The following is a 24,341-nucleotide window of genomic DNA, read 5'->3' as shown; positions in this document are numbered from 1 at the left end:
GTGTGTGTATTTGGCTGTGCCAGGTCTTAGTTGGGGCATGCAAGATCTAGTTCCCTGACCAGGGATCTAACCCGGACCCCCTGCTTAGGGAGCGTGGAATTTTAGCCACTGGACTACCAGGGAAGGCCCCCATTCTACCTATTTTTATCTTTCATTGACTTAAAGAAATTAATGCACTTTTCTTATAAAATGGACCTAATTCTGGATTATTTCCTTTGTTTCCTAGGGTGACATTTAACTTGCTTCTATATCCCCATTATTTCTTATAAATGGTTGTTAGTTCTAGTGTTTTTGAAAACTGGATGCGCTTGGACATAGGGTGAGAAACATTTCCCTCTTGGCCCCACTGCCAAGGTCATTTCTGTTCTCGCACTAGGAGACTCAGAAGCCCTCTGCCATTCTCAGGAATACATAGCTGACTGTTTTCAGTGTTTGGGGTCAAGAACTTTGACCAATATCCTATCACAGGGAGGGAATTTTGAGAAAGCTGCTAGAGTCAGTATTCTAAAGAAGTATCTTAAACACCTTAATCATGATAACATCTCACCAGGAAACATATCTTCATGATTTCCTTATTTGGAAGTTGTGATGTTACAGGATTTCAGGTCATCTCTATAAAATGTGTAGGACCTTCCTTTCTGTTCTGATAGGCCTCATCCAGCTTCCCACCTTCATTATTTTTTCTCAGGGTGAGTACAGTGGTCTTTAATTTGTCCCTCAAACAGCCCCTTTGTAGCCCATCCTATATAACAATATCGATCCAACTTTTCTCCGGGAAACGTGCTAACTTCAAGTAAGATCCACATTCATTGACTTGTCATCCAAGCTCTTAATTCTGATAATAAGAACTAAAGACCAAAAAAAAAAAAAAAAAAAAAAGAACTAAAGACCTACTTTTTTAAATAGGACTTACGAGTTTAAGTTTTCATATGTATGTACTTGTTGAATTATTTTGTTCACACTGAGACTACCGTGGAAGCAGATGGGTTCCGTTGTTTAATTATGTTCAGTTGTTTAATTATGCCAGGCCTTGTGCTAAGGGCTTGGGATCTTTATGGTCCAGTTCTTGAGGACTTCTCAGTGCCTTGGTGAAAATAGCCTGCACGTGTGTGCTGTGATGGGGGTGCATGGTAGGACGACAAGGGGTGGGGGGACAAAAAGAGACCCTCAGCTGATGTCTCTAGATGTCTGCCACGCTGCACCCTTGCCTCAGCTGCACCTTTCTCATCTCTGCTCGTCAGAGTCCTACCTGTCCTTTCAGCCTTGGGTCAGATGCTGTCTGTTCCACCAAGTCTGGCGAATCAGTGGCTGGGGACGGTTGATGCTTCTGTCTTCCTAGGTCTAGCCCAGCGTTTTGTGAAAGGCGCAGTCTCAGGACATGTTTTTTTAAAAACATGTTGACATGAAGGACTTCCCTGGTGGTCCAGTGGGTAAGACTCCTTGCTCCCAAAGCACAAGGCACGGTTTGGATCCCTGCTTGGGGAACAAATCCCATGTGCTATGCGGCTTGGCCTAAAATAAATAAATATTTATTTTTTAATGTTGACCTAAGTCCTGAGTTTATAGTGAAGCATAGTCAGGTTCCCTCATGTGTCCACCTGTAGCATAGGGAGTTGCCAGTCTCAGAAGGGTGGATAGGAGCCAGAGGAGCAGTGGAGGTAGCACTAGAAGGGTCAGGATTGTTTGTCAAACTTTCTTCTAGAGGAAAGACAGACCATGGAATCTCACTAATTTGTATTAAGGAAAGGCAAGTATTGATTATTAAGTTGCTGAATTGTGGAAGTTTTGAATAAGTGATGTTTTATGTGTTGTCAGCCTTCTCTGATAGCTCAGTTAGTAAAGAATCTGCCTGTGATGCAGGAGACCCTGGTTCAATTCCTGGGTCGGGAAGATCCATGGGCAAAGGGATAGGCTACCCACTCCGGTATTCTTGGGCTTCCCTAGTGGCTCAGCTGGTAAAGAATCTGCCTGCAATGTGGGAGACCTGGGTTCGGTCCTTGGGCTGGGAAGATCCCCTGGAGAAGAGAATGGCTACCCACTCCAGTATTCTGGCCTGGAGAATTCCATGGACTGTATATAGTCCAGGGGGTCACAAAGAGTCGGCTCCACTTTCACTTTCACTTATGCATTGTCAGTGCATATTTTTACACAGTCATAGAATACTGGAGCTAGAAAGGACAATGAGGCCTGGCCTCTTTAGGAGGACAGGTAAGGAAAGGGAAGCCCAGGTGCTTCAGGTTCCTTCCCCTGGGTCACACAGAGCCGTGCTGGGACTCAGACCTCGGAGTCTCCGTGCAGTGCTCTCTCTGTGTTTGGCTTACAAAGCATTAAGTTAGTTGGAGTTCATAAAACATATCAGTTTTGCTGCAGACGAAAGGAATGAAGAACACTTCTGTCAACTGGATTCATTAGTCCTCTTTACTTTCCTCAGAGATCTGAGTGTGGTCCCCGGGCCAGCAGCATAACCTGGAAGCTGGTTAGAAATGCAGATTATCCAGCCTTACCCCAGAGCCCCTGAATCAGGAGGGGCCAACCCTTCCCGGTGAATCTGTGTACAGAGTTTCTGAGGACCGATGCATCCCATTGAAAGTCAGCAGCTCACATATGACAGCGTAAGGCCTTGTCCAATTTATCACCACTTTTGAATTAAGAAATTTCTAATTAATGAGATTTGACTGCATGAAATGAGCCAGAAGAGGAAGAAAATAGAAAGGAAGAGAAGATGTGAAGAGGAGGAAGAGGGGGAGAAAGGCCGGCGAGCACCCCCTAAAAGAGAGCAGTCTGTTGGTTCTGTCCAGGAGGAGAAGGAAGTTGAAATTCAGGATTATCCTGTCTCTAGCAGGTTACCCGATCTCCTTTCGGTGAGAAAGGACCTTGAAATGTCAGTGTAACTTCATCTTCCTTTGCTCACAGATCTCGGCAAACATTCCTTCAGGCTCTGATGACAGCACTTACACTTTGAAAATCGGGGGGAAAGTCCATGTAATTGCATCTGTGCAGATGACAGACATTTATAAAGGAGATCACTGAAGTGTTATTGTCGTTTCTCCAAGATAAAACGCTGGAAGGCAAAGGAAGAGAGAAAGAAAACAGAGCAATGACTTGATGCTTGCTCTTTATTGAACTACTTCACTCTCTCCAGGGTATTCTGTCTTTGGGAGACTAAAGACAAAACTGCATTGAGAGGCCACAGCTTGTGGTAAATACAGAGTACTGTGCCTTCAAGTTCACTTGCTTCCTCTTAGGATAACAACCAGTTACAGGTTATGTCATCAGGAAAGAAGAGTGTGTACCTTTCTGCTGCTGCTGCTGCTAAGTCGCTTCAGTCGTGTCCGACTCTGCAACCCCATAGACGGCAGCCCACCAGGCTCCCCCGTCCCTGGGATTCTCCAGGCAAGAACACTGGAGTGGGTTGCCATTTCTTTCTCCAATGCATGAAAGTGAAAAGTGAAAGTGAACTCGCTCTCTCGTGCCCGACTCTTAGCGACCCCATGGACTGCAGCCTTCCAGGCTCCTCTGTCCATGGGATTTTCCAGGCAAGAGTACTGGAATGGGGTGCCATTGCCTTCTCTGCTACCTTTCTAAGGTGTGTCATTAATCAGATTTCATGTATTTAGATGGGGCCTCAATTCTTGATTATTTTTTATGCTCCTAGCCTTTCTCGGACTCATCTAATGACTAGAAGATACATTCAAGTTCAAGAAGGCAGATAGCTTGGCAGGGGACCCATGGCTGGAGGTTGTATGAGTCTTTCGTAGAAATTAACCAACTCTATTATAGGAAGCCTCCAAATTACAACTTTTATATTTTATCTATCATCCTTTGAAGTCCCCAAACTAGCAAAGGGAAAAAACCCTGTGAGCAAAGGGACTTATCTTATTTAGTCTTCATCACAAGCAACTGGTTTGTTTTTAAAAACAAAAAAAACAGGGTGATCCAGGAAGTTCACAAGCTGTCAAGGAGACATGGGTTCAGATCCAGAGTCAACCACTCTGTGACTTTGGACAAATCACTTAACCTCTCTCAACATACACAGTCCTGGCTGTGAAAAGGAGATTGTTTGACCTTCTAGGATTATTTTTGAGGATTAAAGATATTAATTATCCTAGAGCTATCTTATGAAATTGAAACTTGAAGGAACACAATTTGAAAACTATAAAATTAAGAGCCAGATAGTGTAAGAAAAGGCAGGAATGTAGTCATCAAAAATGAAAGGAACGTTGCACATTATGAAAACTTTATGGAGATTGAGCAGAATTTAACATGTCATTGAATATATTTTTCTTCCAAGGCAAAATTTATTTGAGTATTTTTGCCTTGTAGTCTTTTCTTGACCTACTTTGAAATGTATAATATTATTGAGGAATCTTCCATCTCCTTAGAAATGTTTTTCTGTTGCTCAAGCTAATTGTTTTGTCTTATCCCAATATTTTCCACTTCCTAATAATGTTCATCAGAGGAAAATAATTCATCCAATCATACTTGGAGGTTTTTTTTTTTTTTTCTTTTCATCCTAATTTGCTTTCCATGACCTTGAGGGTTTCTGGTCATTTTGAGTATTTGCAGTCCTTTTAAAATGCCATTTCTTAAGCACCCTCATAAATTCATTAGTGGACAATTTATTATTGTTCTATACACAGTGTGACATGTTCTCACAGTAGCTGCGTCATCCTTGGTTTGTTATGTTTTATGAAATGTTCCTGTAATCCCAGTAAACAAAATAAGTCTTACAGGAAAGGATGGACTAGGGGGGAAAGTGTGGCCCTAAAGAAGGACCCAGCTTTTGTTTATGAAAGAGGTTTGCCCTCCAAACCTACGAAGTGAACAAGGCACTGAGAATCAGCAGAAAGAATAACTTGCGTCCAACTGCAGAGAAATCTGATCAGTTTACTCCTGTGTTGAAAGGTAGGGTTACACAGATCTCTGGAAAGTAAAGTTGTATAAGTGGATCTCCCTTTCTGGGAGGGGTACCTCTTTAAACAGTTATTACCTACCGTCTCAGGATATTTAAAAAAAAAAAAGAAAAGAAAAGTCATTTTTTATTTCAAATGTGCAGAGTGTGATTCCAATAACAGAAACATCAGAAAAAGCATTGAGTGTTTTGAAAAGCTGGTTCCTTGTTGTCTGTCTTTGTGAGCTGCCGAGAGCCAGCAGAGATGGCCCCTTTGTGTGTCCTGTACTTGCGAAGGAGGTAAAGAAGCAGGGTGTGCCATCATCATTTTGATTCAAGCCATTACAGGCTGGTTAAAACTCTCATTTTCAATCAAACTGACAGAGATACAGGCAGGCCATGGGGATGGATCAGGAAAGCAGACCTTGCCACGCCACAGCCAAGCACTCTAGGTTTCCTTGCACCCCATGAGTACACGGGGCTTTCATCTCTCCACAGCAGTTCCAGACTAGAATGTCTGAGTGCCTTTGGTTCCTCTGTTCCCTCACTCAATTTAATTTTCCCTTTGTTCTTTTAGAATGTATTGCAATCTAACACATTGTGTGTGCCTGTGTTTGTTGTTGTTTAGTCGCTCAGTTGTGTCCGGCCCTTTGCGACCCCATGGACTGCAGCACACCAGGCTTCCCTGTCCTTCACCGACTCCCAGAGCTTGCTCAGACTCATGTCTGTTAAGTTGGTGATGCCATCCAACCATCTCATCTTCTGTCATCCCCTTCTCTTCCTGCCTTCAATCTTTCCCAGCATCAGGGTCTTTTCCAATGAGTCAGCTTTTTGCATTGGGTGGCCAAAGTACTGGAGCTTCAGCTTTAGCGTCAGTACACATGTGAAACTGCTGATTATATGATCCTGTCTCAGTAATCTGTAAACTTCATGAGGGCAGGACCCATCTGTTTTGTTCACAGCTATCTTCCCAGTGCCTGGAACAGAGCTCGAAACCTCAGCCCTCATTCATTAAATATTAATCAAAGTGAATGGGTGAATGAATGAATAGATGGATGGATGAATGGTAGGCTGTAATGAGCAATGGTCTTGCTGCTGCTGCTGTTGCTGCTAAGTCGCTTCAGTCGTGTCCAACTCTGTGCGACCCCATAGACGGCAGCCCACCAGGCTCCTCCATCCCTGGGATTCTCCAGGCAAGAACACTGGAGTGGGTTGCCATTTCCTTCTTCAATGCAAGAAAGTGAAAAGTGAAAGTGAAGTCGTTCAGTCGTGTCCAACTCTTAGCGACCCCATGGACTGTAGCCTACCAGGCTCCTCCGTCCATGGGATTTTCCAGGCAAGAGTACTGGAGTGGGTTGCCATTGCCTTCTCCAATGCAGGAAAGTGAAAAGTGAAAGTGAAGTTACTCAGTTGTGTCCAACTCTTTGCAACCCCATGGACTGCAGTCTACCAGGCTCTTCCGTCCATGGGAGTTTCCAGGCAAGAGTACTGGAGTGGGTTGCCATTGCCTTCTCCAGAGCAATGGTCTTAACATCTCTTAAAATCTAACTGAGAAAACCAGTTGCTTTCCTATAGCATAGATTGCCGCTTCTAGCCTCTGGGGCATTCACATGAGGAAACTCATTATAGCCTTTCCTTTCCTTTACTGTCATGATAAAAATGTAGCTGAACTATGAGTTGTGGGGGCGTTTGTACGGGTGTTGCCATTTGCAGTTTTATAATTCCTGGAAATGTTGGTAACTTGGGGAAATTGTACTGAAGACCTTAGCCAGCTAAGAGCAGTCAAACTAAAAATTAAGGTATTAGTCAATGAAATTGGAGAGAAAAACAGTCCCATTCAAAAGATCATCACTTGTAGCTGGAAATAGATCTAATAAAGAGGTAACAAGTGGGCCACGAAGGCCTAAAACATGTTTTACAGAGTAGGGAGTGGACCCTGCTCAGTGTAAGAAATAGACACCCAGTGAAATGGGGAGAGACACCTCCTGAAACCATCCAGCAGAACCAAACTGAAATGGAATTTAGAATAAATATAATAAAATACCACCCACAAAACCCATTTAAGACAGAAGAATTAGAATGTGTTTAATCTGAGATTAAAATGTAAATGAAAAAATATAAAGAGAAAGCAGATTTCAGAAAGATTCAATAATTTAGAGACCTGATTAATATCTGAAAGTCATGCCCTTTTTCTCAACCCCACCTCAACTCCCCACCCCAACTGGGTGGACTGTGGGGCAGAGCCCAGACCCAGCCAGAGGAGGAGAGGGTAGTGACCAGACCCTGAAGTGAGGATGGGCTTGCTTGCCTGGCTGGATAGAAAGCAGTGGAGAGGAATAGACTCAGACTGTAGGGTTGTCCTTCAGTATCCCGCAGAAGACTGGTGCCAGGAGCCCTGCAGATTCCAAAATCCATGGATTCTCAGGTCCCTTATATAAAATGGCGTAGTATTTACATCTAACCTACACACTTCCTCCCACATACTTGAAACCATCTCTCAATTATTAAGACCAAATACAACGCAAATGCTATATAAGTAGTTGTAAATACAGTCAGTGTAAATACTGTGTAAATAGTTGCCAGCCCATGGCAAATTCAAGTTTTCCTGGAACTCTTTGTTTTTTTTTTTTTTTTTAATATTTGCCTTTCAGGGTTGGTGGAATCCACAGATGTGGAGCCAGGAGGCAGACTGTAACTGCCTGAGTTTGCAGAGCTGGAGGATGGGGCCCAAATATGGCTGTTACTGAACTGGTGGTTGGTTTATATGTTTCAATGAAAAATCCTTTAAAAATCAGACCTATGAAAAAATTTAATTCTCAACAGCACAGTTTACCCCTTAATACACCAAAACCTCTTTCTAGTTTTTTTTCCCTTTTGACATGGAAAACTTTTGGAAATTTATATCATTCTTCTTTCCCACCTTCTCAAATACAGGACTAGAAGTTTAACTTATTTTAACCTTTCCAAGGGACTCTGGGTCATCACCACAAACATTAATTGTGACAGACTGCAGGATGGTGATATCCTTGCCACCAAGCCTGTGGGAATGTTGTATTCTGTGTCCCTGTACCAAACAGCTTCCAGCAATTGCATTTTTTTCTTAATTGGAGGATAATTGCTTTACAATGTTGTGTTTGTTTCTGCTGTACAACGTGAACCAGCTGTGAAAGTGAAAGTCGTCGCTCAGTCATGTCTGACTCTGCGACCCCCATGGACTATGCAGTTCTTGCAATTCTCCAGGCCAGACTACCGGAATGGGTAGCCTTTTCCTTCTCCTGGGGATCTTCCCAACCCAGGGATCGAACCCAGGTCTCCCACATTGCGGGCAGATTCTTTACCAGCTGAGCCACCAGGGAAGCCCATGAAGCAGCTGTCTGTATACATATATCCCCTCCCTCTTGCACCCCCCTTCCACCCCACCCCGTCTCACCTCTCTAGGTCTTCACAGAGCTCTGAGCTGAGCTCCCTGTGCCTTATAGCAGGTTGCCACTGGCTGTCTCTTTTCCACATGTTAGTGTATATTTGTCAGTGCCGCTCTCAGTTTGTCCCGCCCTCTCCTCCCCGCACTGTGTCCAAAAGTCCATTTTCTTCATCTGCATCTCTCTTCCTGCCCTGCATACAGGTTCACCAGTACCAGTTTTCTAGATTGCATATATATGTGCAGGCAGCTGCATTTTTAAGTTCTGGTGGCTTTTGAGAGTTTTGCCTTCTTTTTCTTTTTTTTGTTAGTGTTTCTACCTGTAGATTTTGTACCTTTCCCTTGTACTTTCTGTTTCCAGACTATTGTGAACTTAGAAACTAGACCATTGATTTTAATTGTGTGTAGATTAAGATCAAGTCAGTGCTGAGGGAGGTTGTAATGATTTTTTCCCAATGGTCCTGGTTTCATGTTTAGTATGAACTGTGTAACTCAGTTTTGACTGTCAGGAACATGTAGTTTCTGCTTCTCAACTGTGTCGTTACCAAATAACTGAGTCGCGCCCTGAAAATTATCTTAACAAAAAACTAGATTTATTTATGAATTAATTATGGTAGGATGAAGAGTAAAAAGGGCTTCCTGGTGGCTCAGCAGTGGAGAATTTGCCTGCAGTGCAGGTTCAATCCCTGGGTCAGGAAGATCCCCTGGAGGAGGGCACAGCAACCCACTTCCCTGAAGAATCCCATTTACAGAGGAGCCTGGCTGGCTACAGTCCGTAGGGTTGCAAAAGAATCAGACAGGACTGAGTGACTGAGTATGCTCTGGGAGGGGTTACTAAAAGGTGTGCGTGGATCGAGATCAAGGACACCTACGCCTACCTCAGTGCCTCTCCCTGCATCTCCGTCTGCCCAGCTGATCTGTTTGCGGCCAGAACAATGGGCGCCTCTCCTTGAATCACTTTCAGCTCTGGCACAGGGCATTGCTGAGCTAGGATAGTTCCAGCCTGCTAAGGCTGTACACAGACTTTTGTAGTCACAGGATGTCTGGCTTTGAAGGACAGGCGGATACTGTTTTTTATGATAGCAATGAATTGGTTCTTTGGCCTTTTTTAAATGCACAAGTTGTCTGGGAGACATTCTGGTATCTGCATTTCAGCCCTTCTGGTTCAAAATGCAGCTTTGCAGGAGGACTGCCAGAGGTCACTGTTAAGAAAATCCTCTCATTATAGTCAGGACTCTCAGGCCCCTAGAGTCTTATAATGATGGATCTGGTCTTGCAGTTGCATATCCCATCAAGCTTATTATTGCTGTCTTCTAGAAAAAGGTTAAGTTCTGTGGACAACTAAAGGGAATAAAAAGTCCTCCACTTTGAGTCTTTCAGTTTCTATTTCAGTCTCAGTCCTATGGCACAGTGCCACTGATACTTTAAAACAGGGGTCCCCAACCTCTGGGACCCAATGCCTGATGATCTGAGGTGGAGCTGATGTAATGGTAAGAGAAACAAAGTGCACAATAAATGTAATGCATTTGAATCATCCCAGAACCACCCCCTCATCCCCCCATGGTCCGTGGAAAAATTTGTCTTCCACCAAACCGGACCCTGGTGCCAGAAAGGTTGGGGACCACTGCGTTAGAATGAAATCTCATGGAGATTCCTTGTCCTTCTGTGCTTTGGGCCTGGGAGTCCTCCTCCTTCCACCAAGTTCTTCTACTTGGAGTAGGAGGTAACACAGTAGAGGAATAGCCAGGCCTTCATTTGTATCACTTGATCTTTGAATATGCTCTTTAGAATTAATAGCACCTTCTAATGATCTGCTAGCAGGGCCATTTGATAATGACTCTTCATTGCAAATACTTCACACTATTCCTTTAAAGACTCTGGCCCCTGATTCTTCTCATAGAGTTCCCTCCTTGTGAATCACTTCAAGACATACAGAAATAAAGTATGGTGTCATTTGAGTTATTTAAGGAGATTTATTAAGTATTATCTGTGGAAAGAACTCTGTTAGATCTGGGAGGCTACAGCCCTGTTAGGAGTATATGGTTTGGTTACAGAGCCAACACTCAGCAAAACCATGTGACCAATTGGTAATGCTTTCACTTGTCAACTATCTCTGAAGCCTTCCTTAAGTCATGTGGGAATGTCCAAGGGCCAGAGGGCGAGAGTTAAATGTTTAAACCTTGTTATACACACCACTGAGGACTGGCCTGGTGGAACAAGTTTTATGGAGATGCAAGTAGGTGTGGTTCTGAAAGGCCAGGAGGATGAGATGAGCAGGGTAAAACAGAAAGCAGCAGCCGGAGGGAAAGCAGAAAGGCACAGCTGAGAACGGGGTGCTACTGGGCCAGCCGGGGCCCCAGGCCTTGGGACAGCCAGAACTGCGGCCTACCTTTGAGGCTTACTGATGAGAATTGAGAGCCGATGAAAATGTTGAGTGCAGTAAGTCAGAAAGGAACAAACAAATGTCACACATTGATGCATATATATGGAATCTAGGAGGATGGTACTGATGAGCCTGTTTGCAGGGCGGCAGTGGAGCTGCAGACACCGAACAGATGTGTGGACACAGAGCGGGAAGGAGAGGGCGAAGGAGAGGGCGGGGCGAATTGAGAGAATAGCCTGGAAACATGTACATTACCATATGTAAAATAGATAGCCAGTGGGAATTTGCTGTGACCACAGGGAGCTTCAACCTGTGCTCTGTGACAACCTAGAGGAGTGGAAGCTGGGAAGAAGGTTCAGAGGGAGGGGACCTATGTATAACTATGGCTGCTTCATGTCGCTATGTGGCAGAAACCAACACAGTATTGCAAAGCAGTTATCCTCCAATAAAAATAAATAAATATTTTAAAAAATGTGTTACAGTTAAGCTGAAGGGAGATGGGTTTGGTATGTGAAATGAGTGAAATTAACGTGCAATGGGGTTGCTGTAATAATGTAACTGTAGGTTCCCAAGGGCCTAGACTAGGATGGAGCTTGTGAGAATGGAGAGAGAATGGAATCGTATACAACAGATTTATTTTTATAACTTGAGAGGCCATATTCTTAAAGTTTAATGGAGGTTGAGATATGTGAAGATCTTCCAGATGTAAGGGAGCCTCCAGCTGTATGGGAGATTACATGCATTATAGAGGAAGAGACATTAGAAAAGATGACAGAATCTGCATGACGTGAAAACATGTTGGTAATTCCATGAAATTAGTAAAATTTTTGCCTGGCTTCCTGAATTTGGCTTGAGTTAAAAAGAAGATAGGGCTTCCCTTGTGGCTTAACTGGTAAAGAACCCGCCGGCAATGTGGGAGACCTGGGTTCGATCCCTGGGTTGGGAAGATCCCCTGGAGAAGGGAAAGGCCACCAACGCTAGTATCCTGGCCTGGAGAATTGCATGGACTGCATAGTCCATGGGGTTGCAAAGAGTCGGACGCAACTGAGTGACTTTCACAAAAAGAAGATAAGAGAGGCCTTGAATTTATTTGTAGTGTTGAGAACCATGTTTCAGGTTTCATGGAGAACTTTTTCCCTCCCTCATTATCAATGACATCCCACCATTCTCTTAAAAGCCAAACCAGTGTCCAAACTGGAATCAGCTTTTCTTTCTTTACTCCCTTCATTAATCTCTGTATCCAGTCACCCCAAACTATGAAGTCTTCCCTTTTAAATGTTTACTTTATCATTGTCCTGTCCTCAGCATTCCTAATGCCTTCCTCCTAAGCCCACATACTCTCATATTTCTTTCCTTGAATATTGATAACTGACCATTTTATAGGTACTTAGGTGGAAGGGGCTATTAGTGCGTGTTAGAAGTGAACAAAGGATAGTCCAAAGTAGCATGCTAAAGTCGCTTTAGTAATGTCCGACTCTTTCTGACCCTGTGAACCAAAGCCCACCGGGCCCTTCTGTCCATGGGATTTTCCAGGCAAGCATACTGGAGTGCGTTGCCATTTCCTACTCCAGGGAGATCCTCCCAACCCGGCGATCGAACCTTTGTATCTTGTGCCCTGCATTGGCAGGAGGGTTCTTTACCATTAGTGACACCTGGGAAGCCCCACTTAAAAGTGGAGAGGCATAAAATTTTCATTTGTGAATAGATTTTTTTCTTAGACTAATTAAAACAGTGGTCCAGCTGTTGCATCCTTAAGGAGGCCACTCACTGGCAACTCTGATAATGGGCCTCTGTTCAAAATCTCAGCCAAGCAGGTAATCTGTGAATTTTAAAAGGGATGAGGAGGGACATCCCAACTTGAACCAAAGGATGGTGAGAGGGAGAAGCCACACCTTGGATGGCATAGAGGGGGCACTCCTGAGCCTTTTGTCTTTCAAGAGGGACAACCCCTTTGGGAACAAGAGCTAGCGGGGCTTCTGAAAATTGACTCTTGGAAACTTCCAGAAGGGATGACCTCAGCGTCTTTTCTGTTATTAGCATGAAGCACAGAAGACAGCTCCTGGTCATTAGGAAAACCAGGTTAAGAAAATCACTTGTTTTCCACTGTGTGTTTCCTTAGACCATTTTTCTGGAATACAAAAAAGAAGCTAAAAACATCCTAAATGTTTTAGGATTTATCAGCTGTATTATGTACTTGCAACACTATTTACCTGAGTACAGTAACCAGTAGTATTTTGATGTATTCAAATATGACATAATGCACACGTGTGTAATCAAAATAGTTAAATTGTGACACTGTAAGGCCAGGTTATAATACTGCATACAGCGTTCTTCATGTGATTCATATCTTTATATTTATGGCTTAACACTGCCAATCTGAATATCGATGATTTATTTTCAGCCGATCAGAATATCCATTCTATTTTTCAGCTTCTCCAGTTGGCAACGGTTATATCAAGCCTCCAGTTCCACCTGTGTCTGGCACACAGAAGGAGAAAGGGCCCCCAACCATGTTACCCATCAGTGTGGACCCAGACAGCAAACCCGGAGAGTATGTCCTCAAGAGTTTATTTGTCAACTTCACCACTCAGGCTGAGCGCAAGATTCGCATCATTATGGCAGAACCCCTGGTGAGTACACACAGAAGACTTGTGTCCTTTTCAGTCCTTCTTGATGTCGAATATAGATTTTACAGCTCTAAGAAGGGATGAAGGATGGATGTTTTTTGACATCATGTGTGTGTGTGTGTACTCAGTCATATTTGACTCTTTGCAACCCCATGGACTGTAACCCACCAGGTTCCTCTGGTCCATGGGATTTTTCAGGCAAGAATGTTGGAGCGGGTTACCATTTCCTCTGCCAGGGGTTCTTCCTGACCTGGGGATCGAACCTGTGTCTCCTGTATCAGTAGATGGATTCTTTAACCACTGCCACCTGGGAAGTCCTTTTTGATACCATAGGTAATTTTTCAGTCAGTTCACTTCAGTTCAGTTGGTAAGTCATATCCGACTATTTGCGACCCTATGGACTACAGCATACCAGGCCTCTCTGTCCATTGCCAACTCCCAGAGTTTGCTCAAGCTCATGTCCATTGTGTCAGTGATGCCATGCAACCATCTCATCCTCTGTCATCCCCTTCTCCTCCTGCATTCAATCTTTCCCAGCATCAGGGTCTTTTCCAGTGAGTCAGTTCTGCACATCAGATGGCCAAAGTATTAGAGTTTCGGCTTCAGCATCAGTCCTTCCAATGAATATTCAGGGCTGATCTCCTTTAGGATGGACTGGTTGGATCTCCTTGCAGTCCAAGGGACTCTCAAGAGTCTTCTTCAACACCACAGTTCAAAAGCATCAATTCTTCAGTGCTCAGTTTTCTTTATAGTCCAACTCTCATATTCATACATGACTATTGGAAAAACCATAGCTTTGACCAGATGGACCTTTGTTGACAAAGTAATGTCTCTGCTTTTTAATATGTTGTCTAGGTTGGTCATAACTTTTCTTCCAAGGAGCAAGAGTCTTACTTTCATGGCTGCAGTCACTATCTGCAGTGACTTTGGAGCCCCCCAAAATAAAGTCTGTCACTGTTTCCACTGTTTCCCCATTTATTTGCTAGATAGATGGGACCGGATGCCATGATCTTAGGTTTTTGAATGCTGAGCTTTAAGCCCACTTTTTCACTCTCCTCTTTCACTTTCATCAGGAGGCTCTTTAGTTTCTCTTTGCTTTCTTCCATAAGGGTGGTGTCATCTGCATATCTGAGGTTATTGATATTTCTCCTGGAAATCCTGATTCTAGCTTGTGCTTCATACAGCCCAGCGTTTCTCATGATATACTCTGCATATAAGTTAAATAAGCAGGGTGACAATATATAGCCCTGATGTACTCCTTTCCCAATTTGGAACCAGTCTGTTGTTTCATGTCCAGTTTTAACTGTTGCTTCCGGACCTGCATACAGACTTCTCAAGAGGCAGGCCAGATGGTCTGGTATCCCCATTTCTTTAAGAATTTTCCAGAGTTTGTTGTGGTCCACACAGTCAAAGGCTTTGGCATAGTCAATAAAGCGGAACTCTCTTGCTTTTTTGATGATCCGGTGGATGCTGGCAATTTGATCTCTGGTTCCTCGCCTTTTCTAAATCCAGCTCTAACATCTGGAAGTTCATGGTTCATGTACTGTTGAAGCCTGGCTTGGACAATTTTGAGCATTACTTTACTAGCGTGTGAGATCAGTGCAATTGTGAGTTAGTCTGAGCATTCTTTGGCATTGCCTTTCTTTGGGATTGGAATGAAAACTGACCTTTTCTAGTCCAGTTGGCCACTGCTGAGTTTGCCAAATTTGCTGGCATGTTAAGTGCAGCACTTGCACAGCATCATCTTTTAGGATTTGAAATAGCTCCAACTGGAATTCTATCACCTCCACTAGCTTTGTTCGTAGTGATGCTTTCTAAGGCCCGCTTGACTTCATATTCCAGGATGTCTGGCTCTAGGTTAGTGATCACACCATCGTGATTATCTGGGTCGTGAAGATCTTTTTTGTACAGTTCTTCTGCGTATTCTTGCCACCTCTTCTTAATATCTTCTATTTCTGTTAGGTCCATACCATTTCTTGTGCCCATCTTTGTATGAAATATTCCCTTGGTATCTCTGATTTTCTTGAAGAGATCTCTAGACTTTCCCATTCTATTTTTTTCCTCTATTTCTTTGCATTGATCACTAAGGAAGGCTTTCTTATCTCTCCTTGCTATTCTTTGGAACTCTGCATTCAAATGGGTATCTTTCCTTTTCTCCTTTGCCTTTCGCTTCTCTTCTATTCATAGCTATTTGTAAGGCCTTGTCAGACAACCATTTTGCCTTTTTGCATTTCTTTTCCTTGGGGATGGTCTTGATATCTGCCTGCTGTACAATGTCATGAACCTCCATCCATAGTTTTAAAAGATAATATTTACGTTTCCTGATTTAAGATAATTGAGGCTCAAGGACCTTAAAATAATTAGGAGATAGAATTCAGCAGCGTACTTCACCACTGGGTTTAGGACAGATAAGCTTAATTTGACATTAAGAAGTATTAAAATTGTAGAAAAATTGTGTTCATAGTCTCTGCTGTGTCTGTGTACTTTAGTCAAAATCTTTTGTCCTATCTTTAAAGTAAAAGACAAAAAAAAAAAAAATCATCATCCTTCAAGGGGTTGCCAGAGCTCCTAGTCTGAGAACAAATAGACAGATGGTCTCTGTGACATATTATCCAAGGAAGTTTTTTGATTCGTTCATAAGTACCATTCTGTTACCTGAAAATTGGAAGACAGGAAATTGTTGATTAAATTGATTAATGCCCTTCAAGTCAGTAGTCCGTATCTTCTTTGCAAATGATTCTGCTGCAAAATAAGGCTTGTGCTTCAGGCTTATGTTAATTACTTTAACAAGAGCTCTAAAGACAGAGTGCTAAATCTCAAAAGGATAGTGGAAAGGAAAAAAGTCCAATTGGAATATTCAGATTACTTGTCTCCTGACCTTGGCAGGCCACTCACAATAAGAGAAAGGAAAGGAATTCAGAATGACACCGCTCTTTCTGTGAAGCTTGGCTTTGTACCTCCTGTGAAAAGATTGGGACAGGAGAAGAGGTCTGAGGTTGGCTTGAAGGCATCATAGCTTAAAATAATTAAATATAATATTGAGCCCATAGCCTGTGCGTGCTCAGCCACTTCAGTTATGTCCAACTCTTTGCAACCCTATGGACTGTAGGAGCCCATAGCCTAAGTCTCTTGAAAAACTTATGATACTCAGCATCATCTTTTCAAAATGATCTTCATGAGGGACTTCCCTGGCAGTCCAGTGGTGAAGACTCTGAGCTTCCAATGCAGGGAGTGTGGGTTCAATCCCTGGTCAGGAAACTTAGATCATACATGCCATGTGAGGCAGCCAAAAAAAACACAAAAACTCTTACCAATAATAATAATAATAATAATAATAATAATAACCTTTATAAGAATCACAATTTAACATTTGGAAATCAAAATTCAAGGATATTTAAATGCTTTGAATATTTGTAACCCAAAAGTTACAAACTTTGCCTTTAAACGTTTTTATTAGATCAATGAATTCTAACTTCCTATTAAGGAAAATGTTTTCTTGGCTTTACAGTTTAAATCATTTATAATAAACCTTAGTACTCTAGCTTTTCCCCATTCACCCATGTGTTTGTGTTTCTAGTGCTTTTACTACTAATAATAGCTAATATTTCTGGAGTGCTTAACTGTGTGCCAAGCACTGTGCTTAATGTATTATATATCCTTTAATCTTCACAATGACCCTAGGTAGAGAGTATTTGTGTACCTGTTTACAGATGGGGAAAGCTGGCACAGAGAGGCAAAAGTGATCATCCAAGGTCACACAGTTTTTATTTGAATTCAAGCTGGGTCTCTCCAGAGCCTACCTCAGAACCATTCTACACTCTGCCAGTCTTTGCATGGGCATCTTCATAGGAAGATACTTTCTATGGTATCTTTACTTAAGAGACTTAAGTAAAGTATTACTGAAAGCAACAGAGGGCTTTCCTGTAAATGGGGTCCAAAGAATCACGTACCTTCATTCCCATTGCTCAAAACAGTGCTGATCCCTGGAAGCCTCTGAGCTCCTTGGGAGGTGTGGGGGGAGCCAGGCCACCTCCCCAAGACGGAGGGTAGGGAGCTACCTGGGCTCCAAAGATCCTGGGAGAGTTTAAGAAGGAGAAAGAGGAAAGGCACAAGGAAGAATCCTTTCACTCATTGACAGAGGAAACGTGCCAAAACACATCAGGGCTCTCTGAAATTGTGTATCATGGTAGATTTTTTCCAAGAAACTAGTAAGTTACACCTTCCCAAGTGGCGCTAGTGGTAAAGAACCTGCCTGCCAATGCAGGAGACATAAGAGACATGGGTTCGATCCCTGGTTTGGAAAGATCCCATGGAGGAGGAAATGGCAACCCACTCCAGTATTCTTGCTTGAAGAATCCCATGGCCAGGGGAGGCTGGCGGGTACAGTCCATGGGGTCGCAAAGAGCCAAATATGACTGAAACGACTTAGCGTGAGGTGAATAGAGGTACTTAGAAGGCTGGATTGTGAACATCCCTGTTTCTAAAATAATAGTTTAGGTGCTGTTGTTTAAGGATTCAGGAAGTGAATTAGATTGGGTTTAACTTCTTCGTCTTTAGTTTACTTCGTTTGGAATGTGTTTGCATAACATTTTTCTTCTTGGAGTAAACATTATGTCTGAGAAACTAACATGTTCCACAGCGTGCTTTTAATTAGAGGTAGACATTTCTGTTCCTTTCTCTGAGACAATTTAAAGGGCCCCAAACAAGAAAAATGAAAAAAAGTGTAAGCTGTCTTCATCAGCAAATCTTCACTGTGTGCCCAGGGTGAGAGATTTTACTAGATGCTGATGGCCAAGTAGATGGACATTGTGTTTTTAGCTAAAGAAATGTATTCAATCAATTTTCAGTATTGTTGCTTTTTATAAAATGAGACTAATCCTCTTGTATTTTTTGGCAGAGGTATAAGCTTCTGTGCCATTTCCTTCTCTTGTCTGTTGAAAAGTGCTTAGTAATTTTTGCCCTTGAATTTGTTTACTTATTGGACAATAAATGTGAGTAGATGCTGTGGTTTGTTACCTGAGTCTAATTTAATGTGTGTTTGGCATTTTGTTCTAGAGCCCTAGTAAGAAGAGGTGTTATTTTTGATATATGTGTAATATGTTTAAAGTCAATTCTGAATAAGTGTCCCCTAGTATTTCTCTTACAGAAGTTGACTTTATTTAGAAAGATGTTGGATCCTTTAAAGTTTGGATTCATGTGGATTTGTATCATATCACAAAGTTGTATTGTCTTATCTCTAATATAATTAAAACTTGTATGGGAGTAGCAAAGGTAATTTTTAAAAATTTGGAAGTATTGATTTATTGTTTATGGGGCTACTCAGGAATCTGTATTTGTTTTCTTTTTAAAAGACTGAAACCTTCAGAATTCCACATCAGTTAGGCTGCATGAGATCAGTTATTTACAATGTTAAATTAAAATTGTACTTATGAATTACTGATGTCCAGATAGCTAACTTAAATGGGGGGGAAAGGACAGGAAACAAAGATGTTCCATGAAGATAAAATATTAGATTTTTTTTCTTGTTAAAGATGTTTCACCAGTTTAGCAATATTGTTCTTCATACCTAAAAGATGCTCAGGTCATATTCATTAATATTTATGGATAAGTCAATAATTTTACTCAATTTCTGTTGCTTTATGAGGTCATTTGATAGCATTTGCTCCTGGCTGGTCTTACTATTATTTCACTTTTCCCAAGCAGTGTTTTAAACAAGGTCAGTTGGGTCATCTGTAATTTTTTATACTTTTATCTCAAAACAGAGAAAGTACAGAAAACAGCAAGTAGCAGCTGCTGTCCCTCTTGCCTCCTGCTCCTTTCCTCTGGTTTCAAATTTATTTTTCCCAAAGTGTATCTTTTTATAGTTCTTTAAGGTATAATCAGTGGCGGGTAAACCACTTGGTTTAGTTTATCTCAGATGCTCGGATTTTCCCCTGAATGAGCAGTGATATTTCAGCTGAGAATAGAATTCTAGTTTCACATTTATCCTCCTTCCAGACTTTTGCCAATAAGTTTCACCATGTTGCCTCTAGCACTGCTGTTGAACAGTCTGGTTGATTTGCTATTTGTTTGTGGATTATTTACTTTTTTCTCTGTCTGCTTTTATGTTTTTGTGTTTTTTTTTGCTTTGTCTATAGCTTTCTGCAGCTTCACTACACTCTGTGTTGAGATGTGGATTTATTTCTATTTTCCTGTTTGAGACTTTATGCTTCTTAAATTGAAGGCTCATGTTTTTCATCAGTTTTGGAAAATTCTTAGCCATTAATTATTTGAAGATAACCACTTCTCCACTTTTCCTCTTTTTTTCTGGCATTCATATTAGATACACATTGCTCTATTACCTGTCTTTTTACCCTTCTTTAATTATTTCTACCCCTCTATCTTGCTGCTGTATTCTGAGTCAATTCCTCAGGTCTAATCTTCAATTTATTAATCCTCTCTCAGGCTATAGGACTTCCCTGGTGGCTCAGTGGTAAAGAATCCACCTTTCAATGCAGGAGACACAGGTTCAATCCCTGGGTTGAGAAGATACTCTGGAGAAGGAAATAGTAATCCACTCCAGTATTCTTGCTTGAGAAATTTCATGGACAGAGGAGCCTGATGGGCTATAGTCCATAGGGTCACCAAAGAGTCAGACATGGCTTAGCAGCTAAACCATGACAACTCTTGGGCAGTGTCTAATCTGTTGTATAACGTGTCCAATTAGAGTTATAACTTTAATGATATAATGTTTTATTTCTAGAAGTATGTTTTAAAATCTATTTAGGTGAGGACTTTTTTTAATTTGAGGGGTACCTTATGTTTAGAACTTCTGTTGTGTCTTTGATCACCTTAAACATACATTTTTGTTTGTGTCCTCTCTTAGGTTAGCCCCAGAATCTTCACTGTCTTGGGCCAAATATTATATTAATTTCTTGGTTTGGGAATTTCTGCACCTGGAAGGTGATACAAATATAAGCTCCAAACTCTTTTAAGACTGTGGTTTAAAATTCTTGGGGAGGATTTTGTTGTATTTACCTAGAACTGAGGCAGGGACCATTGGAATATCTTTTCATCTTCTTGTGCCAGTACATAGATTTGTCCCTAGCCCACTGTTTCCTTGTTGAGGACCACACGTTATGTGGGCATCTTATCTCTAGTGCCCCACCTCTCAAGGTTCACAGCTTTGTTTCCTGTCCCCAAATGGACAACAACAAAAAGCCTCCGGCATAATGAGACCAGTAGTCCTCCCTCTGTGCATCCACTGTATCACCTCCTATCTTTCTGCTTTTCATTTCCCTTTTCCTTTCTTGTGGACTCATTTCTTCACTTTAAAAAGTCCTATATTCCACTCACCATTTTCAAGTGTTTATAGCCTGTGAACCTTTGCATTATCTTGGTCTATTATCCTGCCAGGGCCCTCTACAGAATTCTTGATTTGCCTTTCATGCAGATAAGGACAGGGTGGGTCTTTGCATTGTGAGGTTCCTATACAAGCAAACATTCCCATGGCAAGATGGGGTGACCCCAAGATGAATAAAAGGAAGAGTGAGGAGATTGTCTAGTCAAAGCTATGGTTTTTCTCAATAGTCATGTATGGATGTAAGAGTTGGACTATAAAGAAAGCTGAGTGCCAAAGAATTGAAGCTCTTGAACTGTGGTGTTGGAGAAGACCCTTGAGAGTCCCTTGGACTGCAAGGAGATCCAACCAGTCCATCCTAAAGGAAATCAGTCCTGAATATTCATTGGAAGGACTGATGCTAAAGGTGAAACCCCAATCCTTTGGCCACCTGATGGGAAGAACTGACTCACTGGAAAAGACCCTGATTCTGGGAAAGATTGAAGGCAGGAGGAGACAGGGATGACAGAGGATGAGATGGTTGGATGGCATCACCACTCGATGGACATGGGTTTGAGTAAACTCCGGGAGTTGGTGATGGACAGGCCTGATGTGCTGCAGTCCATGGGGGTCACAAAGAGTTGGACAGGCTTAAAGCTCAACATTCAGAAAACGAAGATCATGGCATCTGGTCCCATCACTTCATGGGAAATAGATGGGGAAACAGTGGAAACTGTCAGACTTTATTTTTGGGGGCGCCAAAATCACTGCAGATGGTGACTGCAGCCATGAAATTAAAAGACGCTTACTCCTTGGAAGGGAAGTTATGACCAACCTAGATAGCATATTCAAAAGCAGAGACATTACTTTGCCAACAAAGGTTCGTCTAGTCAAGGCTCTGATTTTTCCTGCAGTCATGTATGGATGTGAGAGTTGGACTGTGAAGAAGGCTGAGCACTGAAGAATTGATGCTTTTGAACTGTGGTGTTGGAGAAGACTCTTGAGAGTCCCTTGGACTGCAAGGAGATCCAACCAGAAGGAGATCAGCCCTGGGATTTCTTTGGAAGGAATGATGCTAAAGCTGAAACTCCAGTACTTTGGCCACCTCATGCGAAGAGATGACTCATTGGAAAAGACTCTGATGCTGGGAGGGATAGGGGGCAGGAGGAGAAGGGGACGACAGAGGATGAGATGGCAGGATGGCATCACCAACTTGATGGACGTGAGTCTGAGTGAACTCCGGGAGTTGGTGATGGACAGGGAGGCCTGGTGTGCTGTGATTCATGGGGTTGCAAAGAGTCGGACACGACTGAGTGACTGAACTGAACTGAACTGAGCAACTGAACTGATGATTTGTATAGGTGGAGTCAAAGGAGAGCAGGTTTTCAGGTGAGGATGATGGAGGACCAGAGGACAGATGCTAAAAGTCAATGACACCTTCAGGAGTGAGTGGTCTAGCGTGGATGGGGGATAGAAAGGATGTGCTTGCCTGTCAGCGTGTGTGTAGCCCACTGGCCCCTCTTCCTGGAATACCCTTAGCTCTTCATCCTGCCTTCATCTTTCCAGGCCCAACTCAAATACCTCATCATCTGGAAAGGTTATTTGATTTCTTCCCTGACTCCACACAATTATACAGATGTGGATATATGTACCTGTAAATCTCTATCTGAACCACCATATCATTATCTCAAGCAAACTGGCTTCATTAAATAAGAGTATTAGAATAGATTAGAATAGAAATAGAATAGAATAGAAAAATGTCAGAACATTATAGGTTTTAAGGGTACATGTTATTTTATGAAACTTTCAGTTGTGTGTATATCTACCAGACCTTGATATAAAATGTATATTTTTATGATGAGTAGGGGTGAAGGATACAGGAATTCTTTTTTAAGTTGAAGAATTTAGGAATTCACTGGAGGACCAGCAGTTAGGACTGCTTTCACTGCTGAGGGTCCAGATTCAATCCCTGGTCAGGGAACTAAGATCTCACAAGCCATAGGGAGTGGCCAAAAAAAAGAAAGAAAGGAAAAAAGATGCACTTTACTATCCTTTATGTTCATTACAGGCAGTACTGTGTCTTATCTACACATGCACACATACAAATACACATATATCTCCATGTCTAGAAAGTCTCCTTTATACACAGTAGACAGTAAGTGTTTTTTTTTTTTTTAATGAATAAGTATATGAATAAAAGGAATGGATAGATGAATGGATGAAAAAAATATTAATATGGTAGCTCAAAAAGAATGTAGGATCCTGTATGTTTCTCAGGGTCATCTTGCCAACCTCTGAACTGATAATAATGGATTTTGTTCTGTCCTTTGTACCGCTCAGCAGATGAAAGCCCTACAGTCTGCTGAGTAGACGTTAATTCTTAGCCTTCAGCCTTGGGCCATCTAAGGACACCTCATTATTCTCCTATATGGTTGCTGCTCCCACTTCACCCAAGCAGCGTGTGGAAAGGAGCGTCAGGTTGACTCTTAGCGGTCAGACTAAGCCTCAGAGTATACGCTTTCATTATCTCTGCGTCTCTCCATTTATATAGCATCTACCACTAGGAGTCACAGGCAATTACCTTCTCAAAAAACTCTTTTCCAAAAAATCAAGACTCTCCAGCCTTTCAGAATTCATTAGCTCCCATAATCTTGACTTTGGAGATTTAATGGGCGAGAAGAGATAAAGCTGAAAACAAAGCAGCTTTTCATCCAGGCTGATCTGAATTCGAATCCTGATTCCACCTCTCTAGTGTTGGAAGGCCAGTCAGTCCCTCTCCTTTTTTCCTCATTTGCAAGAGCCTAGCTCGCGGGTGGGAGAAGGCAATGGCACCCCACTCCAGTACTCTTGCCTGGAAAATCCCATGGACGGAGGAGCCTGGTGGGCTGCAGTCCATGGGGTCGTGAAGAGTCGGACACGACTGAGCAACTTCACTTCACTTTTCATTTTCATGCATTGGAGAAGGAAATGGCAACCCACTCCAGTGTTCTTGTCTGGAGAATCCCAGGGACGGGGGAGCCTGGTGGGCTGCTGTCTATGGGGTCGAATGGAGTCGGACACGACTGAAGCGACTTAGCCGCAGCAGCAGCAGCAGCTCGTGAGTGGATGAGAGAAGTCAGGGTAATAGGTGGAGCTCTGACCTAATTCCTAGCACCTGCCAGATGCTGCGTTGTCACCATCACCATGATTCTCATGGTCACCTAGAAACTGGTATCAACTAAGTAAATCCCCTAGTGTGTTTCTCTGGCGGTCATCCTGGGGCTTCCTCTCTGTGCTGTTCAGGAGGAGTCGAGGCTTGAGCAGAGTGGCTGGCTGCCTGCTGTGGCCATGCCCTGTTATTGTCAGGTGGTTGTTCTGAACTCCACCTTGGCGATGAGAAAGGCATAGCCAAAGCTGATTTGGGCAGAACTGGTGTAGATTCTTTAGGGACTTAAGCTCTGAGAGGTGACGAGGCAAACTAACAAAAGTTTATATGACAAGGCAACACCCCTGCTCTCTCACCTTAGAGCCAGCAAAATATCAATACTTGAGGTTTATGTGGGTGTACCTTGTGAGGACTTAGGAAGTGAAACCAGGGATTTGAAGTGGATCTACGTAGAATGGTTTTCCAAGGCTTTCCAAGAGGAAATTTCACAGCGTCTTGAGCGTAGGGATCTGGGAGACAAGTAGGAACACTGTAGTGTTGGGAAGCCAACGGCCCAAAA

General features: G+C 42.5%; 1 protein-coding gene across 8 annotated transcripts in view; it reads left to right on the top strand.

Moving 5' to 3' along the window:
- The window catches only part of FRY (FRY microtubule binding protein), a 328,350-nt gene that overhangs the window by 116,506 nt on the left and 187,503 nt on the right, over positions 1–24,341 (top strand). For all 8 annotated transcript variants that reach the window (NM_001205616.1, XM_024999814.2, XM_024999812.2 and 5 more), the window contains one exon: positions 13,123–13,322. In NM_001205616.1, the coding sequence (NP_001192545.1) occupies positions 13,123–13,322 (200 nt within the window). The remainder of the gene's footprint in view (positions 1–13,122; positions 13,323–24,341) is intronic.

Source organism: Bos taurus, chromosome 12 (genome assembly GCF_002263795.3).
Source record: "Bos taurus isolate L1 Dominette 01449 registration number 42190680 breed Hereford chromosome 12, ARS-UCD2.0, whole genome shotgun sequence".
Lineage (NCBI taxonomy): Eukaryota > Metazoa > Chordata > Mammalia > Artiodactyla > Bovidae > Bos > Bos taurus.
This window is presented reverse-complemented; position numbering and strand designations above follow the sequence as displayed.